This window comes from Gymnogyps californianus, chromosome 4 (assembly GCF_018139145.2).
Source record: "Gymnogyps californianus isolate 813 chromosome 4, ASM1813914v2, whole genome shotgun sequence".
Lineage (NCBI taxonomy): Eukaryota > Metazoa > Chordata > Aves > Accipitriformes > Cathartidae > Gymnogyps > Gymnogyps californianus.
The window spans coordinates 53,741,973-53,764,683 of record NC_059474.1 but is presented as its reverse complement, the minus strand read 5'-3'; the positions used below and the strand labels follow the sequence as shown (position 1 = coordinate 53,764,683).

The following is a 22,711-nucleotide window of genomic DNA, read 5'->3' as shown; positions in this document are numbered from 1 at the left end:
TCCATTACATCTGGTTTTAGTTTTATCAAATTGATGATGCCTTTGTTGCCACCACTCCGGTCATATAGTGGTGGCTATCAAGTCACCAACGCATGGCTGTAGCAAGGAATTCTGTATTTCAGGAGATGCATCTGCTACTCATTCCTACGCAGTCATCTGATGCCACTAGGTTATATAATGAATTTAAGTCTGCCAAGAAAGAACAAGAATCCCATAACAAAAGTAGAAACCTGTTTCACATACTCGATCAAAACAGGCACGAATGATGGAAAGAAACTGTTTCTAAACTGAACTTCACACATTCCAGTTGCAAAGCTTGGCAGACTGTCAAGAGACTGAGTGGAGACTCTGGTCTGGGAAAAGGGAGTACCCTGTCACAGCAAACTCCACAGCATCACAGCTGGTAGCCAATGGCACAGACCTCTAATTGAAATAAGGCTTTCAGTCATGCATTAAAAATGACAGTTTCTGAGATGGCAGATTCCAAATGTCAGCAGGAACCTGATGGCTTCTTTCACTTGCCCAAGCTCAGACTGGCTCTTCTTCAACAGCACATGACTTTTGGGACCAGCAGTTAAACAATCAGCAAAAGTTGATACGCTGTGATTTATGAACCATTATATTCCACACTGCAGATCCCAAGCACGCAAGGATGGGCAAGGATTATAGCTGTTCCTGAGGCAGGGAAACAAGTGACAAACAGGAGGAGCTTCTGACCTGCTTCTTGGCTGTGCACTGCCCCACAGCTTTATAGGGAAGCTAATTCTTATGTGGAACAAGGCTCCATGCCTCTCCAGAGGGGACAGTGTTTGACCAAAGATGTGACGTGTAAATCCTTAGCAGGGAAAAAAGTAGTTGGCGCTGTACTTACTCATATCCCATCAGTTTAGGGTATCATGCAGTATGAGTAACTGACTGCAATCTACTTACTTTCCATCAGCTCCTAGAACAGATGCACAAGTGATGCTTCATTCTGCAAACTGAGTAAGATGTGCTACATAGTGGCCTCCTACACTTTCTACCTCCACTCCTAACTTCTTGGATATCTACATGTATTTATCTGTATATCTATATGCACGTTCATAAATTTTATACATGCTGCATGTATGTTAATGACATACACTGTCAATTCTGGAATGATTTTTTGTGCCACCAGAAGGCGTCTAAAATGTAATGGATATACCTTGACCATTTTATTCCAACAGAGAGGAGCCATCTTCAGTAAGACCAGAACAGTAGCAAATATATCTTTGATGCTGGTCTCTTTCCAAGCATTGGACCATTTTAATGAGTTATCTCATATTTGGGAATAGCACTGAACTTGAAATTACTACTGGGCCTTGTCTGGAGCAACTGAAAATAAAACTGGCTTTTGACTCTGCCTTGAACTCTTGGGACTTTTTGGACCATTTGGACGCTGGTACCCAGATACGGGCCCCGATTGTTGATAATGCTCTGGGCTCTGAAATATAGTTGCTGTATTTATCATTTTGATGTAGCATTGGACTCGACCACTGATCTTACTAGCATCTGTTTGAACCTCTGTGTTCTGCATATGATAAAAGAGGGGGTGAAAGAGTCTAGGGTCAAACTGCAGATCTGCTGGTTTTCTCCATCTGCAGAGCTCCAGCTTCTCAGCACCATTTGAGAGGAGGACTTGTAGACTACAGGATAACAGTGCTGCTGGCCTCTTGCTATGTCTTCTTTGCCAAAAAAGAAAAAAAAAAAACAAAAACCTTGCAAAATACACATAGCGGTGAGAAAGAGATTCCAAATGCTGAGGAGCTTGTTGCTGTAGCTGCCCCCTTGCCTACTGAAAGGTAAAGCTCGGCAGAGTCAGAAAAGAAATCTGACTCTGAGTTGTTTTAACCATGAACCGTTTCTTTCTATGGAGCTGTGCAACAGACTGGAACTCAGGTAGTAAAAAAGCGCCTGCGTTGCCACCCACCAGATGTCTAGAAGGTGGTCTACTACAGTCACATTCACTGAATTAATAAGACATCTATACTTACAAAACTCAGATAATGATGTCTGACTTCTGCATACAAGCAACCAACACTTCATTGCAGCTCCTTCTTATGGATTTTATAACCAAGTTCTATTTACTGATCAATCCTTTTCAAAAATCTTCATGGAATCAAGTACAAATCAGAATATTTAATTGGCAGAATACCCACACATAAAAATGAAGGAATAATCAGTGGTCCAAACAGAAACACAGACAATGCGTCTGATTTTAGTGACTAATATGTTGCTGTTATTTTAAACTCAAAAGACCAAATGTGTACTATTTTCCCCATTTGTAGTATATGAGAAAATCCAGATTCTATGCACTTCAATTTTCATCTGTTTCATATGAAACAATTATTCCTTTATATTTCGTGTCCAGTCCACTTGCATTTCTCACATAATGGTAAAAGTAAGGCTAAGCTATTCAGTAACTGAATGTCACTTCTGGAGCCTGAACCTTCAGTCTCATCTCAAACTATGTCCCATTACAACTAAGATAATGAAGTGTCTGAGAAGTGATGGATCAATCCCTTAACTGTTCAAATAAAACATATATTTTTTTCTATTGCACTTGTAAAAAAAAGGTCTCAAAACAGATTTTGTGCTATATAAAAGTTGCCAAACCAATTTCTTTTAAACTTAATTAAGAAAACAATGATTTGCATCTTGCTGGGGCATTTGTATCAGGACACCCACTGGGAATGAAGTTACATGTCCAGAATATAAGCCCCTAAAAATATGGGCACATAATGGAAGGATTGATACATCTTTAATGATGACAGTGCCAAGGTAATAAAACCTAACACCACAATGTTACCTCTTTACACCAAAAATACACAGAAATAAACAAATAGAACATGTTGAGAAATTATACAGAAACTCTGTTAAACATTTTAAAGGGTAATAAAAATGCCTTTGGCCCATTAAATGTACTCTACTGACTATATGAACCAGTGCCAAAAAGTATCAAAGCTTTTACAAAGAAAAAGAAATAAAAGAAAAAGGCCCAAGAACTTGGTAGTGTATGTCCTCGCTGAATAATTAAATGAATGTGCTGGGCATAACCCAGGAAAAAGTATATAGACCATTTCATCTTACAGAAAACCATGTGCACACATATATACATGTACATATTATGTATATATTTTTATACCCACAAGCACACTTGATATGGGAGTTAGAACCCATGTGATAATTTGGCAGGGATATGATACAATCAATTAGCATTCTGCCCGTATCTATTCCATAAAGTAACTCTTTTGACTTTCTCTAAAATTTAAAACTTCAGAGTACATTCTAATGTTACTTTAAGAAACCTGAATCACCTATAAAAAATCTCTTTCCTTTTCTCCATTATTTTCACCTCTAGCACTTGAGAAACTTTCTGTCCGCAGGCAGATGCACACAGTCCCAAAAGCAATTTCTTCTGAGCGCTAAGTCGTCCTGGGACATGGATTTTTTTTCCAGTTCTGCAAATGACAGAGATCAAACTTAGAAGCAAGTATTTCTTATTTTATCTCAGAACTGATGTATAGCTAAAAAAAAAATGACATCTATTACTCCGTCTGTATTAACATGTATTTCTCCATCTCTTATGCACTGAATTCATAAGGCAAAATCCTAATCCCAGAGTCAACCATTAAAGTGACACCTATTGCAAATTCTTTCTCAAAAGTAAACTTTATATCTAGTGCTACCATTGATTCCAGGTGCTGTTCTGTACCTAAACCTAGGTCTACCTCTTTCTAAATCATAACACTTCTGTTTTAATACTATACATAAGTCTAGTTGCAGTAATGCACACTGCAAACCTTTTGAATGTATTTGCTCTACTATCTCTTTATGTGCCCAGAAGAGACAGGACAGGCCCTGAACGTTAAATAACTTTAGGAAAACAATAAGAATCCAAGTTATTCTTTCCTTCAAGCTTCCTAGTCCATCTTCTCTGCTTCACATCTTCCTTGTAAAGACTGTTAATCTTTTATCAAAATTTCACATGCTCTACTAAATGCCAACAACAGCCCACAATACACCAACCTCTCTGCCACATTTGAGTTGCAGTCCATTAGATTTAACCTCCTGGAGGATGACAAGGGCTATTCTGTCTGTTATTCTCAAGTCAGCTGGCTTTTTAAGGACCCAAAAGACATAAAGCATTTCCTGGAGTCACTCTGACTTTACCTTAGTTTGGATCCTTTTAGTATCAGTATTATAAAATACATCAGTTGCATGAAATAAGAGGATTTGGGTAGCTCTGTGCAGGTGAAGGGGAAATTGATTACTTGCTTGGAAAAATCCAAAGGCAAAAGAAATGCAGATGAAGATTTTCACTTTGCTATTTGAAACAACCACAAAAGGTTGGGAAGTCAGTAGACTGGGATTATTCCAGCGACTGTATACACTCCTCTCTTTGTACAAGAATGGTAATTTAATCTATTTACAGTGACTTCTACCATGACCTCTGGAAGGCGTCACAATAAACTCAGAATGGATCTACAAAAAACATGTTTGAAAAATTCATAGCTAACCAGACGACAAAAAGTTTGGCTTCCTGTTTGATCCAGATGGAAGAGATTTCACATAAAGCCCATGTAGTTTCATTTTCTTGCCTTCAAACGCAAAACAGCTGAGGTCTAAGTGACTTTGAATCACTAAATACTCTGCTGATTTTTCCCTTTACCTAATTTCATTTTTCTCTTGCTGTTGAATTTACTCATCTTTCAGCTGCTAAGCTAATATGTGGCACATTACCTTTGTGGAGTTTTCCGTGAACATTACTATGTAGGGCTGCAGTCAGGTTAAAACAAGATGTATGTACACATGGAGGCAAGAATATAGAGCCTCTTCCCTATGCTTATTCTAACAGCTTTGGCAAATCAAAATAATATTTTACTGAAGAGTTTGAAATATTATGAATGGCACAAGCATAAGATTTCAGATTCAGTCTCTTATACATCCATTTTTCTTCAGATATATTACCGGAAATATGTATAAGTAATAATAACAGAAAGTAATTGACAGAAAAAAACCTATAATAAGGATTAGCAGCACAGATATTGTCTTATCAGCCAAACCAAGAATAAGAATAAATAAAGACATGAGTAAGAATTTCGTAGAGAACATTTGGCAGCTGGCATAAATCATAGGTGGGATGAATGAGGTCGTCCCGGAATTATTCCAGATCGGCTCTTCTGCTTTAGCAATAACTGCAGAGGCCATAATGTTGATCCTGCATAGAATATTATCAACAATACATGTAGCTCAACCTACTAAGCTAATATAGTTCACACTATCCTGTTACTTCATTTGCCAAGCTACTCAGTCATTAACTGCTCTTGTGTTTCGTCATTTATTTAACTTCCACATTTTGTAATATTTTCATTCACACCTAAAATCATAGAAGGCTATTAATGAAATGGAAGGTGGTTTGATATGATATTTTCAGCGACATTTCCTGGAGAGTGTGTAAAATTACATATGAATCCAGTTAAGTCCTTGCTTTCCATCAAGAAAAGCATTTCTCGCACACAAATGCACAAAATTTTGCCTAAAAGCGTGAAATAAAAATCATCCTTTTTTGTCTGCTTGATAGGATCACAGGATAATTCAGTTTGGAAGGGACCTGAGGAGGTATCTAGCCTAACCTCCTGCTCCAAATGGCGTCACACCAAGTTGCTCAGGGCTTTATTCAGTTGGGTCTCAAAAACCTTCAAGAACGGAAACTATACAACCTCTCTGGGCAACCCAATATCCCAATAAGACAGAAATTCTTTAAATACAATGCAATAAATCTCGTGGGCAAACCCACAAGTTGCACTGTTTTTAAGATGTACATCCTCTTACTACCTTTCCTCAAAGGCCAGAGAATTAAAAAGAACTGAAAAACATTCCCATCTTAGGTCTTCTATTTCCATTTTTCACCCACTTAATTTTTCATTAGTTGAACTCTATAAAAATTATCAGTGTGAGGCTTTTCTTATTTATGAACCAAAATATGCATGTTCGAAAATGAGTAGGTTTTTTTCCAAATCCAAGATTTTTCTCTCATCAGTTGGAGGTGAATTTACCTGAAACCCCTGGGACTGCATACACTGGTTCCAGATGTACTTCTATTTGTCCATAGTGTGTGTAATAGCAGTAATAACAGCACCAGCCTGGTGTCTGTGCCGAGATTGCTGTCCCTCCTTTGGCCAACTGTAAATGAAAACAAATCCTCAGCTGAAGTTCCCAGTATTCTCACAAGCAAAGCTCAGCTAGACCATTTGGTCAACCACGATTGTTCTGATGTTACCAAAAAGATCACATATTAATTTCAACTCTTTCTGCTATAGCAGACTTAGTCATCTATAGCAGTTTTATGCAGCACTTCTATTTTTCCTGTGTGCCCGTGATAGTTTTTTCAGTTTCTCCCCAATGATGGTAGAAAAGGACCTGATTAGGGCCATGAAACTTCTGCTGGGTTGCAGAAGAGTTTGTAGGAGAGGTCCTGCCAGTTGGCTATTTTTATTTTCTGGCATCATTAGATGTCTGGAAAAATGCCCTGAAAAATTGAGTCCAGGCACATTGACTTCAGAAATTGTTATATATTAACCAGAAATTTCCTCTTTCCCCACCTACTTTTAAAATTTTTAACAGTGGAATATATTGAAACATGCAGAGAACTGTAAAACAGCCAAGTGGACTTACATAAGACTCACTGAAATGATCCACTTCTGCAGTGGAATAAATCAGAGGAAATATCAGCTAGGAAAGAGGATATCCAAAGAAAGTGACTGCAAACCGCTAGTTAAACTGAAGTGTGATATCCCTTTCAATTCCCATTTCTCTATTCTCGAATAGCCAATGACACTTTCTAAATAAAGAACTTTTTCTCTGTTAATTGGTTTGCTTTCAGAAAAACTCCCGTCAAATCCATTTCACTTTCCATTCTCTATAGAAGAAAAAAAAAAAGTCATCCTTTCCCTTGGACCAGCACGGGATGTTTGCAGGCTGATCACTTCAAGGGCACATTTGTCCTTTGGTGTTGCATGCCAATGCAGTCACTTCAAGTTGGCTAACGAGCATCTCCTGGGAGACGTGACACGTGTTGAAACACGTGTGACAAACCTCATTCTTCTGCCAGATCACTGCCCCCTGCATTTTATGGCCTGACATCTTTTGTCTGTGGGGCGGAAGGAAGCAGAGTGCCTCAAAGATGAGGGCAAGGTTGGAAACTGCGATCAGAGCCCGAATGTGCTGGCATCTGTTACAACTACAGGGAGTTGAAATGATATTTCTGAGAACTCCCATTACCGTTTATAACTACGTATTCCAAGAAAACTCCCAATATAGTAGCCGTCATGAACAAAGACTGCAGGCTATAAGCAACAGATGAGCTAACCTTTCTGCCTTTTGGGGCATATTTTCTTTGGCCCGGAGCTGCAGGCAGGGACAGCTGCCCTGGTGCAAGGTGCGGGAGGCACCGGCGAGTGCAGGGGGTGGAGGGCTGGCTCCTGCCCTGCCTCAGCAGCCCGGGACGCAGCCAAGAGAACAGGACTGAAATGTTCATCGATGAAATGGCAATCGTGACCGGGCTTCTCCCATCCGCCCCGCTTCTGTAGTTCGTAACACTCGGGGAGGATGGGAACACACCAGCAATTCAATGCCTGAGGTTTTGGCTTCCGCCCCCGCTGCCCAGGCAGGCTGTGGTAAGGAGTGGATGTGCACCTTTTGGGCTCCTTTTCTGCCAAGGACAGGCAGACAGGGAGCCCCGGGAGCTGCCACGCACATCCCAACCACCTTTCTCGTTCCAGCTTCTCAATTTTAGTGTTTCACAAAAAAAACCCAACCAAAAACCCAGTCCTAGCCCTGCTGACAATCCCAGCACCCAGTAAGCATGCAGTGCAGCAATCATTTTAACTGCTTCCCATGAAATACCCTCAGAGCTTGAGTTTTGGCTTCATCGGCATTTGACTAATCATATCAAAGTCCTTACCTACGCTTTCGTTCCTATTTTTATTTCTCCCCGTAATATTAGCTTCAGATTTCACTGTTTTGTTTACTTTTTAATTAAAGACTTTGACATTTCGAAGCCATTTCATATTTCCTATCCTGGCAATATTCAAAGAAGGACTACACAGATGGGCAAATAATCATATCAAGATCTGAGGTAACGCTTCCCTTCATCTCGGTCCACTTGGGTAAACTCACACCACATGCCAGCGTGAACTATTCTTGTAACAAGGGTTGTAAATCCCTGCTGAAACTTATTTAGGAAGGGTAATTTTGGCTATGCATAAGTGCCATACATTAAATATATTACAGGTGAAATCTGCTGGGAAGGGCTCTGACATTTATAAGTTACACAGACGGTATATATTACAGAGGCTCCGAATTCTGAGCAACTGTAATAGAATATAATTTTATATAGCAATTTTACCTGCAGTCTCTTCAAAAAGAAAGAATCAACAAACCCCTTTCAATTCTACGGCTTTTGTTTTTTGTTTTTTCTTTAAAATCTCCAGCCTTTACAATTAAATAATTTCATTTCCGTTCTTCCTAGGTATTCCTTGTGCAAATGCACTGTGATGCTACCTCATTTCTGAAGAGGAGTTTGGAAGGCTTGGACAGCAACTGTAACATGAGCTGCGTAACGATGCAAACATTTACTCTCTCCTCTCCCTTTTACAGGGCGCCGTGTGCGTCTTCCCTGCGCTTTTCCCAGGGAGGAGGAAAGCCGGGAGCCCTGTGAAAGAGCAAAGGCAGCCTGAACCAGCCCTGAAATGCAAGCATGCGATAAATGTGACGGGGCTGATCCTACCTTGGGTGGACATGAATTAGAAACCACAGCTACAGAACCTAGTTTCTTTGCAGGTATCCATGTCCTTCTTTGCCTTATTGCAAAGATTTTACGCCAAAGTTGGCAAGTTATCCCAGCAAGCTCTGGGATATCTGTTTTGTTAGAGTTATTTGCCACTGAATTAAATTCCTCTGTAAACCTTTTATTTCTTATTGTGCTCTGGTGTATTGGGGGCACCTGAAACTCACTTGTAAAACTGCAGGCGGCGCGTTTCTTGCACACAGTGTAATTCTCACACGGAGTTTTAAAAGTTAAAGCCAACTCTCCCACATGAAGGTGGTCTACCAGCTGTAATTCCTGACAGGTAAATGGCTGCTTGGCACTATATGCATACAACCTGTTTTGACATTTTTTTGGACTCATTTCCATGGCACTGCTTTTGGCTCCTCCGTGGCACTGCAGAAGGGAAACCGCTCCTGCCATGGGCAGACTGATGAACAAAGCCAAGGACGCGACGCACGGAAACCCTCTCCAACACGAGCGGGGAAACTCTGACAAAAGACAAGGTGCTTTAAAATATCCCCTACAAAAATAGCAGCTGCTTTCTCATAAGAAGGTGCAGTGGTTACCAGTTGCAGCCATCTAGGCCAAGCCCAGTGGCGATTGCCCCTGAGCCCTGTGGAGCCCCGCAACGCCGGGGCACGGTTCCCCTCTTGGCTGCTGTATCTGCAGCAGACTCCAACCTGACCAGCTTCAGATGGCCTTTTTTCACAGCATCTATAAACATCTATTTCCTCCTCTAGTTCCAGCATAAATCTTCTCCCTTAGCTTGTATCTGCTCAATTCCGGATCAGTGACATGTTTTAGGTTTGACATCTTAGACCTCCATGCAACAAGAACTGAGAGGTCAATGCTGTTGACTTGAGGATAGCTTTGTTACCTCACAGGGTGCATGGCATGTAGATACGGACCTGGGAAGCAGCAGGATGGCACAGTCCCAATGACTGCAGCTATTTTTAGCTATGCAAACATACAACATGTCAAATACTAAATACGTCACTGGTCCAGAACTAAAAATTGCCACTGCTGGCTCTTAGGCAGCTGTAACTTTCAGGAGAAGATTCACGCTGGAACTAGAGTCACATAAGTAATTGCACTGATTCAAGATCACTTAAACTTGTTACCTTCCATAAATTCAGCCATGACGAGTAATAATAATGTTGTGAATCATTTTGATAAAACCCACCCTCTACATACAGTGACAAATGTGAGGAGCTTAGAAAGTGTGCATATTGTCTGGGTCTGCAAGGAAGAGAAGTAGCCTGCTCAATTTCAAAACAATAATAATTTTTTAAAGAGGCTAGGAATATAAACTTTGATAAACTTGCCTTATAAATATTATTTTAAAGATGTCTGTGACAGACTGCTTGAAGTCAAAGCCTAATAAAGCAGTTATCTTCAAGGGGACTTCTTACATGTTTAAGAGGAAGCACGTGCATCAGGGCTTTGCTGGGTTCCAGGCACTGATACTGTGTTTGCAACAAGCATTGTGCTACCTCCAGTCTCTGCCTTATTCCAGTGGGCATCTCCCTGGGTCCAGATCCCAGGTCAAAAGGCTGTACGGAGTGCTGCAATGGAGCTCCTCTGTCCGGAGCCAATGACCAAGAATGAGAGAAGGGCTGCAGGCTGTGTTTTATGTTCAACACCTTTATGAGTCAGAGTGTAAGGTTTTCTATTCTTTGCATACATCTGCATAGTATTATCCATATGACAACTGTAACAAAAGAAAGGTAATTAAAACCAGACTGATTGGAATTAATACAAAATAAACAGTTTGCTTAATATCTCTGGCTAATTCATCTTATGAGAAAAGTGAAGCAAATGCTTCCGTCTAAGCTGGGGGTGGGGGGTGGGGATTAGAAAAAAAAGCAAAATATTTAGCTTACCTCACCTGAAAGCAATCTCCTCTTTGATCCTGTTTTGCTTGAACTGCCAGCACCACTTCTTCTCCAGTATCATCAATTTTTTCTCCGTCTCTATTTGCTCTCTTCCATGCATCTCCTCTGGCCAACTGTTAAGAGTCTAGTAACATATTAGGATGATTATTATCAAATTAACTAGAAAAGTGTTTAAGTCCTTACTTAGAATTTCCATTTGCAAGAAAGGCTGTGTAATTAGCCTCCGCTTCAGCCATACAAGTTTTGCTCTAGCTTTTTGTGTCCATTCGTAGTGTATCAAGTCTTTAACCTAAACGTGAATATTTGAATTGAGCTTGCCCAAAATCTCTCGTAGAATTTAAAGCAACTTCATTTGTGCTCATTAGAGGAGCTTGACATGCCCTTTTACTAATCTTTTCCTACCTAGAGCAAACAGACGCTCGAGGCCCTTTTCCTCATGTGCTGTTTGCTGCATAGTATGATCTATTCCTAGGGGGGAAAAATTAAGAGGATGCTCAGTGTATCTTTCACTATAGAGGAAGATGCACTTGGATTTATTTTTACACTCCAGACCTCTGAACAGTTTGAGCTTTGAACCAGACCAGAGCATTGATATAAACACCACACCAGCGTGTGCCTTTGCTGTACAGATTATATTCCATTAAAAGAACATCTGTAAGGTTGAAAACTCAAGGACTGCAAAGTTAGGAAGCAGATAGTGCCAATTCAGTCCTCTTCTGATACAACCTTTGATTACCTGACTTCATGCTCCAGTTTCCATAGGAATCCACTGTTGTTCAGTACAGCTCGATGCAATGAAATGAGAGCACCTCCTAAAGGTAGCATCCTCACTCCCCTCATGGCATGTTTTGGCTGAGATGCAGATCCTAATTTTCAATGATACTGGGACTCAGATGAACAACCTCCCAGAAAGCTGATAAATCAAAAGCAAAATTTATTTCCATTAATTTTTTTTAAGTTATTATTTGTAAACATCAAACTATGTACAACAAGAAAGAGAAAACAGCCTTTAACATGGGACGTGTTGGGCTCATCTACCACAATCATATTAGCAAGTTCATTTGTGAATAACAGAGAACACACTGATGGCTAAACACTTGGTTTGGGTTTTTTTTTTCCATTTCCTCTATGATTAAATACACTTCTCTGGGCTAAGCTATGTCTTTCACCCCCAAACACTGAAAATGCTTTGCGCATTAAAATGTGCTGCAGGTTCATCCCGTGTGCTCTTCAGGGCACCATCCCTACCCTGCCTCATGAGAGCCAGCTGGGGCTGGACAGGCCCCAGGAGAAAGAAACCTGGACGAGGAGGGAAAAGCAGAAGCTCCTGGAGGCTTCTTCCACCCGTGGTCCAGGGCACCAGCCTGGCCGAGGCAGGGGATGCCCAGGACTGCGAGAGGCGAGGCGTTTCGCTCCTCCAGCATCCTCATCGACCAGCCACCACTTGGTCGAATCGTAGCTGGTACCTAGAGGCTCGCAGCCATTTCAAACACCAGCTGGGGCAGGTAACCAGCAGCACCGCCGCCGGCCGCAGCACAAGCCGCCTCCTGGCAGACGGACCGCAGTTGTTCTGGCTCCCCCATCCCTGCCCACCCAGCTGCAAATACCACTGGAGCTGGTAGCAGGTGGGAGGGGAAGGGCTGGGGAGCAATTCCAGATGGACAGGAACTCCAAACAAGGCAGCACTGACAAAAATGACAAAGCAAGGTATCAGACTGTGGATTAGCTCTGCAGATCCTCATGCAGTTATTCATCTCCGGCTGACATGGAGGAGGACATGAAATCTACGCACTGGGGTAGTGCTGGACAAGGTACATAATCCACGGAACAGAAGGAGCGATAGATTTTTTTAACTGTGAGCCACAGCAAAGAGCTTCCAGAAATTTGTCAGCTCCCAGAGCAGCTGGATGTCCCTTGCACTGGGGCACGGGTTAGCTCGGACGCTCAGTGCTCCCTTGCGCAGCATTTTAAACAGCATGTGGAGAACAGCAGCTCCAACTTTGCATACAGCAATAGGTAAAAAGCTTAATTTTAATGATTAGATGAGCTTTTCCAGTCCATTTCATCCCCTGGGAGTCAGGGTACTGCACAAGGGCTGCAGCACCTTGAGGTGCATTTCCCACTCACAGACCCACGGAGCTGCTCTGCAAAATCTCCACACGGACTTTAGCAGAGGTGACCACGCCAGGAGCTGGAAGAAGTTCAGAGAAGCAAAGCCCTGGGGGAATTTGAGATAGGGCTGCTGCCTACAGACAGCACAGGATGGGATGGTGTAATTTGAAGCAGCAGCTAGCACTGGTAGTGTTAAACAACACTCACTTCAGCCTCTGGGTAGCCCAGATTCAGATGATGACAAAAAAGGATTTGTTTGTGCACTCAAGTACATCGTGAAGATGAAAAAGCTATTTGACCTCAAAGAAGAAAGCCGGCAGAAGAAAAATGCGCACAGTTTGGTGATGAATATAAATGTAGAATAGGGAGGGGAGAAAAGTCCCCTCCCACGAGGCTGTAAGGTCTGTGTCCCCCTTAGGAGCATCCTCAGCTCCTGCCTGCTGTTTTACCTTGCACCCTCCCCAAATCATCCCCCTTTTTCAGACCATGCTCTCATGAATCTCTGACAAGAAACAACTGACAAAACAGCGTGACTCGCACAAGCTCTTGCCCTTTTTCTAAACACCAAACTGTTTCCTACTATCACCTCCCCTTTCCTCCTGTCATCGTGCCCTGTCTCCTGGCCTCCGCTGCAGCTCGCTTTTCCCTTCTGTCTCTACAGTGACTGAAAGCACAACTAAAAATTGCTGCCCAGCACACCTGTTCTCCCTTCCAGGAGTAAGACAGGAGCTTATCGTATATCATGGGAAGACATGAAGGACAGAATAACAAACACCGTTACTGTTCAAAGAAACTAATTTGGAGTGCCAATTTTCATCCTGGTTGATTTTGCAAACCCCTGCCAGGAAGAAGTTAGGGTCTTCTCTCAACATGCTCCCTGAAAAACAAATAATTTATTACGTTAACTCATACATATATTGATAGAATAGGCTTACACTTGCACTCAACAGTGATTAGCCCTGAACTTAAATTAAGTTAAAAATCTAACCTGTACATAAGCCTCCAAAGATGTATTTTTGGCTCTCTGGATGTGCGAGAGCAAAGGCTCAGCGTCACCAGGTGCTGCTGGGCAGAGGGATGGGAGATGAACAGCAGAGAGAAAGCGAGCAGGGGCGTTTGTTGGGACAAACCGGCCTGGCTGGCTGCTTCTGCCAAGATCTCCGCAGCGGCAGGACCTATCCAAGGAAAGGAGCTGGAGCCCAGATGCAGGTGTTAATCCACAGCTCCCATATGTTGATTTTCATTTAACTGTTTGCACCCTTTGTGTAGCGGAGCTATGATTACCACATCTATCCCATCACATTCCAAATTATGACTCTCGGTTTCACGGTAGTACCGTAACATTGTCTAACTAGGGATCCAGTGCTCCCACAATACACCACAATCCTTGACTGCTAATTGCCATTGAGCAGAAAAACACAAGATTCTCCTACTGCAATCATGTAACTGCCTAGAAGATGAATACGGTATTAGGAAACCTATGCCAAAGCTCTAAAAGACAAACTTTAAGCAAGAAAATATGCTGTTGCTGTTTTTTGGGGGGAGTATCATAGACTTCATCAGAGCATCCTCAGAAACTGATCTCCACCAAGACACCACAGACATCCACTTGGAATAAATGAAAAAGGAAAGCATCAAAAAATAATGTCTCTTCAAATTTTGCAGAGGGAGCTTCTAGCCAACTATGAGATGCATTCCATTAAAAGTGGGGAAAAAACACTTGATTAGCCACATACTTGGGAAAAATATATAAATAAATTAGGAAGAACATGCAAGATTTAAAGACAAATTTTCAGCCCTATTGTAGTATCATTTTACTTCCATTGCTATACACTGAATTATTTCAGAGAAAGCCCAACCTATTTGCTTCTCCAGATACCATTGGTCAGAATCTCCTAGTAATCCTCTGACTGGTTGTCAGTGGGTACCACATGGGGAAAAAAAAGTCACATAGCAGAATATCTTCACTTTTTTAAAGCCAAGTGTAAGTCCAAGATTGGACCCTAGGTGCTGTAAATATTAAGTTGCTCTATTTTATACCCTACCTGCCTCCAACGGGCACAGGCTGAGAACATACAAAGAAAAGCAGACCCTATATTTAAAAAAAAAAAAAGTCCTGCCCTATAAAATGTAATTTATTCTTTGCACACAGCAGGAGAGGGTGATTGCTTTATGTGTCATGGTCAACACTTTCAATGATGGAAATTAATTTAAAAAAAATATATAATCCAGTAATTTTTGAGAGGTCTGAATAATTCTCAGTCCACCCTTAAAGGACACTTTGAAGCATTTACATAATTTAGAGAAATGCTGCTAGGACAGCATAAATGGCAAGAAAAGCTGAAGAACTCTGATGTGGGTAAAATCTGCACAGAGTACCTCAACTTAGTGCAAATACCAATAGTTCATCTTCCATGCAGAGACAAATTATTTATGAATTTACCATCCTTTTTATTCTCAGAGAATACTGATCCAAGCACAGGATGAGTACAAAAATTTTATGTTCTATTTGAATGGAAGTGTATAACAATTCAATTAAATTTCATTGAATCAGCAAGGTGCTAGAGTAGGCAGATTAGTATCAGGGAAAGATTTTCACTTGCTTACCTAACCTGTTATGGTTCGTCCAGAGACACTGAACATCTGAGATTTGAGAGAAGACACACATCATTAGGAAGCAGCGTTATTTCTTGTAGGGATGTTCCTGTCTCTGGGTAGCGTGGTACTCAACTGTTTTGTCATCTACCAAACGAGAGCATTCCTTCAGGTAGATTTGTGACACTTAATGGAAAACCTGCTAAAACCAAGGGCCCAGATCCTTAGTTTAATTCTGATCTCACTCATTGGGCAAATGTAAGCATAAAATTAATGTAGCTTTGACACCAGTCATTTTTAATTTGGAGGGGAGTAAGTTGAAATCAGTGAGGCTGTATCTGCTTAAGCTATCAATGATTTTGGCCACACATTTGTTTTTCATGTGTTTCCCTTTTGCTTGACGGCTTTCAAGGGAAAGAAAGAGTTTATGTGGGATATAATTACCGCTTTGGTCTAGTATCTTGAGTTATTTTTCCAGCAGAAACTTCTGGGTGGGAAAACTTGACACTTTGGAAAGCGTGCCAAAATTTAGGGCAAGTTTATATTTACCAAAGGAACATTTGACATTTCATTGATGCATCACAAAGAGAAATAAGGGACACACCTGGCAGGATTATCTTGCACTGAAATTCTTTAAAACAAACAACGGCACTGCCCAGTAGTGAGAAAAAGCGAAGCGAAGGCATGAGTACTGAAAAGGAAGTAACTGTGATCCTATGGAAAGTGTGAATATTACTCAGAGCACAATGACACAATCCTTAGTTTCACAGTATAGGAGAAAACTTTTAAAACATACCCAAAACACTGGATATTTTTTAAAGATTTTAAGGTATTTCCAGTGCAAATACAAAAGCGCTTTACTACAACTTGCACACCTTACCATCTTAAATATTTTTGAAAAAAATCTCATGGAAAATATTTTTCCAAATCAGCCATGTGTAAATTTTAGCATAGTGATTTTAAATTTCATTAGAGACATTTTTGCTTGCACTCCATCTTATTATGACATGCCATTCTGACACAAGTAAAACTTTCATGAGACCCCTAACAACAGACAGTGGTTTTCTATCCCCAAACTGCTATACACGTGCTAGATTTGGGCTTATCAGAGATGTGAATACTTTGCCCTGTTTTTCAGTCATCAACACAAGTTTCCCATCTATGCCAACCTCAACTTTCATGGCAAATGATAATGAAAAAGACCTTTAGGCAAAGCAATAAAGAGCAATATAAAAGCTCATTATAAGCCCAATTCATAAAATTACAAGCTGTAGCGTGCAGTATGCACAAGTAAAACTGAAAACCAAGTTCAAGCATACCAAATGAGATTATAAACTAGCTGTTGTTTTTCTGTCTGGGAAAAGCAATTCTTTAATGAGCTTGGAAACACAGCTAAATATTTTCTTTCATAAATTCAAGAAAAAGCCATACTACTTTTGAGACTTCTGCTGGGCAGCTTTTTCTCCTCTCTCTTTTCCTCTTTTAAATTTTAAATACTGCACAGGAACCATTTGCTCTGTGAGGTTCCCATAGTTAGGACCAAACCCTTCTCAGAGGAATTTTGGCACCTTATTAATTAGTTGGTTATGAGAAGGAGCTGCACTCTTTCAGTGACTCCTATTTTGCCATCAGTAAAGTGTGATCCCATAATAAATTTCCATCAAGCAAACTATTTCTGGTAATTCCCCCTAATTAACACCAGACTGCTAATAATAAATTAGGCTCTATGTGTTTCTGATATAACCAAGATCTTGTCTGAGCACAAGATATTAACCAATGTCCTGAGAAAGTAAAACTCGAACCTAAATTAAGCCTTTGCTGGTAAAAGGATTTATATGCAATTTTGTGAGAAACCCTTTGAAGATCTCATACAGGGCATTTTGACCAGCAAACATTTTGAGTGACAGAGAGATTTGTTCTGTGCTGAGCAGTGAAAGTGGATTTATTGTGAAAACACACCGTTGAGTTTTAAGCCTATAAATCTTACACTGGATTACAGTGTCTTAATGAATGAATGACAGATCTCTTTTTTTTTTTGGTCGGTGCATTTTAATGTTACATGACGTTGTGATTGATAGAAACCAAACCTTTGCCATTAAAACGTCAAATGCAGACTTGATGCCTTTAAAAGTTTGGCTTCTGGAGTTTAATATACTGTTTGCAAATAGACTTGCATTTGTCTCGTTCATAGCCTAAACACTGAAGGGGAGGCAAGTTTTCTGTAAAGTTGCCTCTAAATTTTATAGAGCGGTGTGCAGTGTTTTGCTTTGCTTGTGTAAATAAAGGCAGAAAACAACAGTGCATTTGCCTAGTTAAGAGATACTCAGCTAAGGAGAGTCTTACCAGGCTGGTATTATCATGAAGTAATTGGGCACGTTATAGTAGACGGTTAAGTATCCCGCAGTGAAAGCGGAGACTGCTGCGTGCCAAGGCTAAGTACAGTATCAGATAATGCTTGCCAGAGCAGGCAGTATTTACTTGAACAGTCTCAACTTAGGAAAAATATTAAACACTTCTAAACAAGCATTGCAAAGTATTCTAGATGGGCAGCAGAATGAAGTAAAGATAGCAAATAAACAGTAATTGGCCAATATTGAATTTTACATTGTTACCTGTTCTACAGTGTTCAATACCATATTTCCATCTTCCATTCCATCTTGAAAAAAGATGGAGAACCAGAGACTCACTGAGGTTGGAAGGGCTCTTTGGAGAGGAAGGGACCTTGTCTAGTCCAAGGGCCACGCCCAGTCGGGTTTTGAGTATCTCCAAGGACAGAGACTCTGCAATCCCTCTGGGCAACCTGTGCCAGCATTTGACCATCCTCACAGGTGTCCTGTCACTATGTACCACTGAGCCGAGTCTGGCTCTGTCTTCTTCACTCGCCCCTACACCTATTGGTACACATGGATGAGATCCCCCCTGAGCCCTCTCTCCTCCAGGCTGAACAGTACCAGCTCTCTCAGCCTCTCCTTGTATGACAAATGCTCCAAGCCCTTAATCATGTTCCTAGCTCTTCACTGCAGTACGTCCACGTCTCTCTAGTACTGGCGAGACCAGCACTGGACCCAGCACTCCAGATGTGTCTCACCAAGGCTGAGCAGAGAAGAAGGATCACCTCCCTCAATCTGCTGGCAATGCTCTGCCTAATGGACCCCAGGAGGCTGGTGGTCTTCCTTGTCACAAAGGGGACATCACTGGCTCACGGTCAACTTGGTGTCCACCAGGACCCCACGTCCTTTTCTGTAAAGCAGACCTCCATTCTACCCAAAAAACCTGAAGAACAAGCAACTCAAATCATATCTATTCATCTGTACAATCATGACTTTCTTTTACTGACTATGATTCAGAAAAAGAAAACATCCAACAACCACAAAACAATTGAGGACAGATAAAGAGTTTCAGGTTCTGTGTTCGGATTGTTTGTTTTGTTTTTTAATTATAATTAAATTTGCAAATGTGAACAGCCAAAATTTGATGCCAAATACTCTTAAACACAAGCAAGGAAATCACCAGGACTTAACAGCTGGTTGTTTAGCATAAAACAATGAAAAAAAAGGAAATTCAAACAAGTAATTTGTGAATTGATGTAGTTCCCCTTCTTACTCTTGTTTGCAAAGCCACTCATATGGCTAGATGATGTGAGTAGCTCCATGAAGAAACAGGTACACAACTGAACAGACCAACACACAGTGAACCACAACTCAACTTTTGCTTTTAAGTTTATTGCATTGTTATATTAAGCATTTATATTTACACATAATTCTGAATTATTTAGTTACAAGATACTGAAACTGTTATCATGATTCAATTATTCACTTATAAAGACCTTCTACCTTCGAACAGAGTTAAACCCGATTCTCTTACAGGCAGTTTTGGAAGAAAAATAATTACTGACTGAAAATGCATGCAAAAAACTACAGTAGTTAGGTTACTAACATGTTTCTCCTGACTTTCTAACATTCCCTCAAAACACGAATGCTATACATGTGTTGTATGAAAAATAGTTGGGAATCTCACGAAATCCCCAAATTATGATGGAACGGTGCTGATTTTTGCTATGTCAAGTCTGCAGTCAAATATACGTATGTATATGTGCATATATACGTATGTCTCTCAATGTACACACATATGTGTGCGTCTATAGAGAAGTATATAGAAACACGTACACACACTCACACACCAAAAGATTCTAGAGGTAAATATGCAGGCTTACAAATAAAACAAAATACAAAGATACCAGTATGAAATAGTCCTAAACAAAAAAAGATAATAAATATTCTGTGAGATATATGGCATTATTATAAAGTGCTCTACTAAAATCTCAGTTATTAAAATACCGATAAAAATTACGTTCCTTTTAGTTGATTTATATAATTTGGTAGAGCCATTAAATATTCATCATGTATCAGTGACTCTATGCTTCCTTTTAAATTTTAAACAAATAGATAAAAGCAGAAATTAAAAGGCAAAGCAGCTAAATGAAGCAGTACTATTGAAGCCTTTCAGGGTTTTGTCCTCAAATTCATTAACAACTCCAAAATGTCAAACCCTAGAGCACATGGATTAAGAAATATAATTCCAATTAAAATTATGAAACTAAACAAAATTCAATTTGATTTTAAGGACAACGACAAACTGAAAAGTTTCTATGCTACTTTAAAATAGTGAGGTTTGAACTGCAGAAATTACTGAACGCCGTATCCTATGCATTCCCATCCTCTTTCCTCACGCATGTGCAACATAGCTCCACTGAAACCTAGTCTCTAGGTCTCATTTCTCCACATTCCACTTAATTTCAAAAGCAACCAGGCTCATATATTACCGTATCTTGTCCAGTCTGCTTCTACCCTTCTGATTTTCAGCCAAACTCACAAAAGGGTACATCTACAAGAGTGTAAACATTTTAAACAGCTTTATGCCATTTCTTCCGTACCACCAGAAGTTAAAAAAAGAAACGTGGTAGCACTGAAGAAAAACAACTTCAGGAAATAAAGTGAAACAGCCCCACAACGTGAACCTGTCTTGATGAATTAATAAGAAAGGCAAATATCTTTTCATATTTCAGTACAGCAATTTTGGTTTTCTTTCCCCCTGTTTTGTTGACGTTCCTTGTTACAATTGCTTTACTCAACCACGGCAATTTTTTGTGACTTTCCCCATGGTTTTATGGATAAACCTGTCCTTCGTATTAGTAAAAAAAAAAAAAAACAAACCAAAAAAAACCAACAACAATACCAGTACATGGTTACTTTTAATGTCTACTGGAAAGAACACTAAAGACTAACAATTCAGCTCTGACATCCCAGTTGAATTAAATAGCATGTAAATTCAGTTTCCTTCAGGAATCTGATCTGGCCCTGAGAGGGCCCCCTTCTCTGTTGTGCAACTCTGCTGGAGCGAAATTCACCCCGTGCAGAGGGTTACCAACTCTTCCCTATTTCCATACAATTGCTCCATACCACTTAAGCCCTAATTTGAAGTTAAGTGGGACTTAGCTGGTGCACCGGTCTTGTGCTGACTCTCTGTATGGAGGCGAAATTCATGTCAAGCCACAGAATTGGCTACGTCTCCTGGCTCGCAGTAAATACATAATGACAGCATTGTCTCTCTGCTCCTTTGCAAGAACTGAGAGATACTGAGCTGCCTAACTCAATATTATATTATTCAACAATATATTCCCTACATCTGGAGCAAAAGAGAGAAATAAAACTTAAACTAATAAAAATCATAACAGCTGAGCAAGAAAGTAAGTTTTCGGTACACTACCTGGCACACCACCAATATATATATTCATGAGCTACATGGTGAAGAATGTACTGAGAGAAAAACAATGTCCTCAGTTGCACTTCAGCAGTTTCCCTCATTCAGCACCAGAGTCTCACATTCTGGATATAAAACACTGTTACCTGCAGATTCAGTGCAATTTCCCCTTTCCAAGGCATTTAAAACTATCTAAAACCTGAAGTGCGAACATAAGAGCGTAACTCCCTGCTCCCTTATTTTTAAGATCTGATTTGACATTTCCATCTTGTCAAACACACCTTCACTAGCAGGTATTTTTGGCTAGTGTTCTGGTAGTACATGAGTTAAGGAAGAATATCCTATTTATGTCTTCTTCTAAGTGGCATCTTCTAAACTATTCTTGTTCACCAGCATAGCCACCGCCCCACTTAACTGCTTTGTAAAAAAGTCTCTGTCCTTTGCAGACCCATCAGAGATTGAACTGCAAAGGCACAGGTACATGTAATTGTGCAGGAAGCTTCATGTGTATGAGTACCAGATAAAAACATCAGTTGTTGAACTACATATTCCATGTAATCTTATCTTTGCTTTGAGTTCCTTTTAATGGAGTTTAGCTGCAATACTTCTGAACACACTTTAAAAAACATCAGCGCAATAAAGTGATCTGGATCACTGAAGCCAATCTCCTTTTATTTGTTGAATAGCAGCAAAACCAATACTTCTAATATCAGGTATTTATTTTCATAGACGTTTCACTTCTCATACTGAAGCAGATATAAATGTGGTCATAAAATCACGAAACCAATACAGTAATGTGCCAAGTGTAGAGGTAAAGGCACTCTAATCGTTTGGCTTGGGTGCAATTCCTGATTCCTATCTTTTTATGAAGCAAAACCCTAACTGATAAACGCTCTAAAAATTAGTGTACAACCCCCTCCGCAAATTTCCACATTTCTCTTCCATTCTAGAAAATCATATATAAATAATTTTAACCAATTATTGAACACAGACATTTTAACTTTTCTTTCTGCTCAGTACATTTGTTACACAAGATGAGCTCCAAGCATCAGATGTTGATAGAGTGAGCATGTTTCTTGCACAGTGGCTTGTCCTTCTTGGAGAAGAAAGTTTGACCCTCCAAACTGTCACTACATACCTGAAATGGGATAAAAAAGAAAAGATCACCCAATTCAGATGGATGAATTACACCATACATTATTCAGAATCCCAAATCATGGCATTGTTCTATGCACAAGTAAAAGAGTAAGAATTATTACCTTTTTCTTAGGGATACTCTTTTTGATGTAATACTAATGGTTGATGCAAGCATAACTTTCCTTTCTTTAAGTCAACAGGCTGTTAACTGGGAGCAGAGTTAGGTTCAGTATTTAAAAAAAGAAGTCCAATCATTAGGATTGGGACTTTTTTTTTTGTCATACAATATTAGCAGTTGATACTTTGGCTACAGCGTCTTTATGTCAAAAGCACTCCTGCTACCTGAGAAATGCAGCCTGTT

General features: G+C 40.2%; 1 protein-coding gene across 3 annotated transcripts in view; it reads right to left on the bottom strand.

Annotated features, from left to right (window-relative positions):
- Window positions 1-19,154: 19,154 nt before the first annotated feature.
- Window positions 19,155-22,711, bottom strand: part of PDLIM5 (PDZ and LIM domain 5) — a 135,081-nt gene continuing 131,524 nt past the window's right edge. For all 3 annotated transcript variants that reach the window (XM_050896238.1, XM_050896239.1, XM_050896240.1), the window contains one exon: window positions 19,155-22,351. In XM_050896238.1, the coding sequence (XP_050752195.1) occupies window positions 22,262-22,351 (90 nt within the window). In that variant the 3' untranslated portion in view covers window positions 19,155-22,261. The remainder of the gene's footprint in view (window positions 22,352-22,711) is intronic.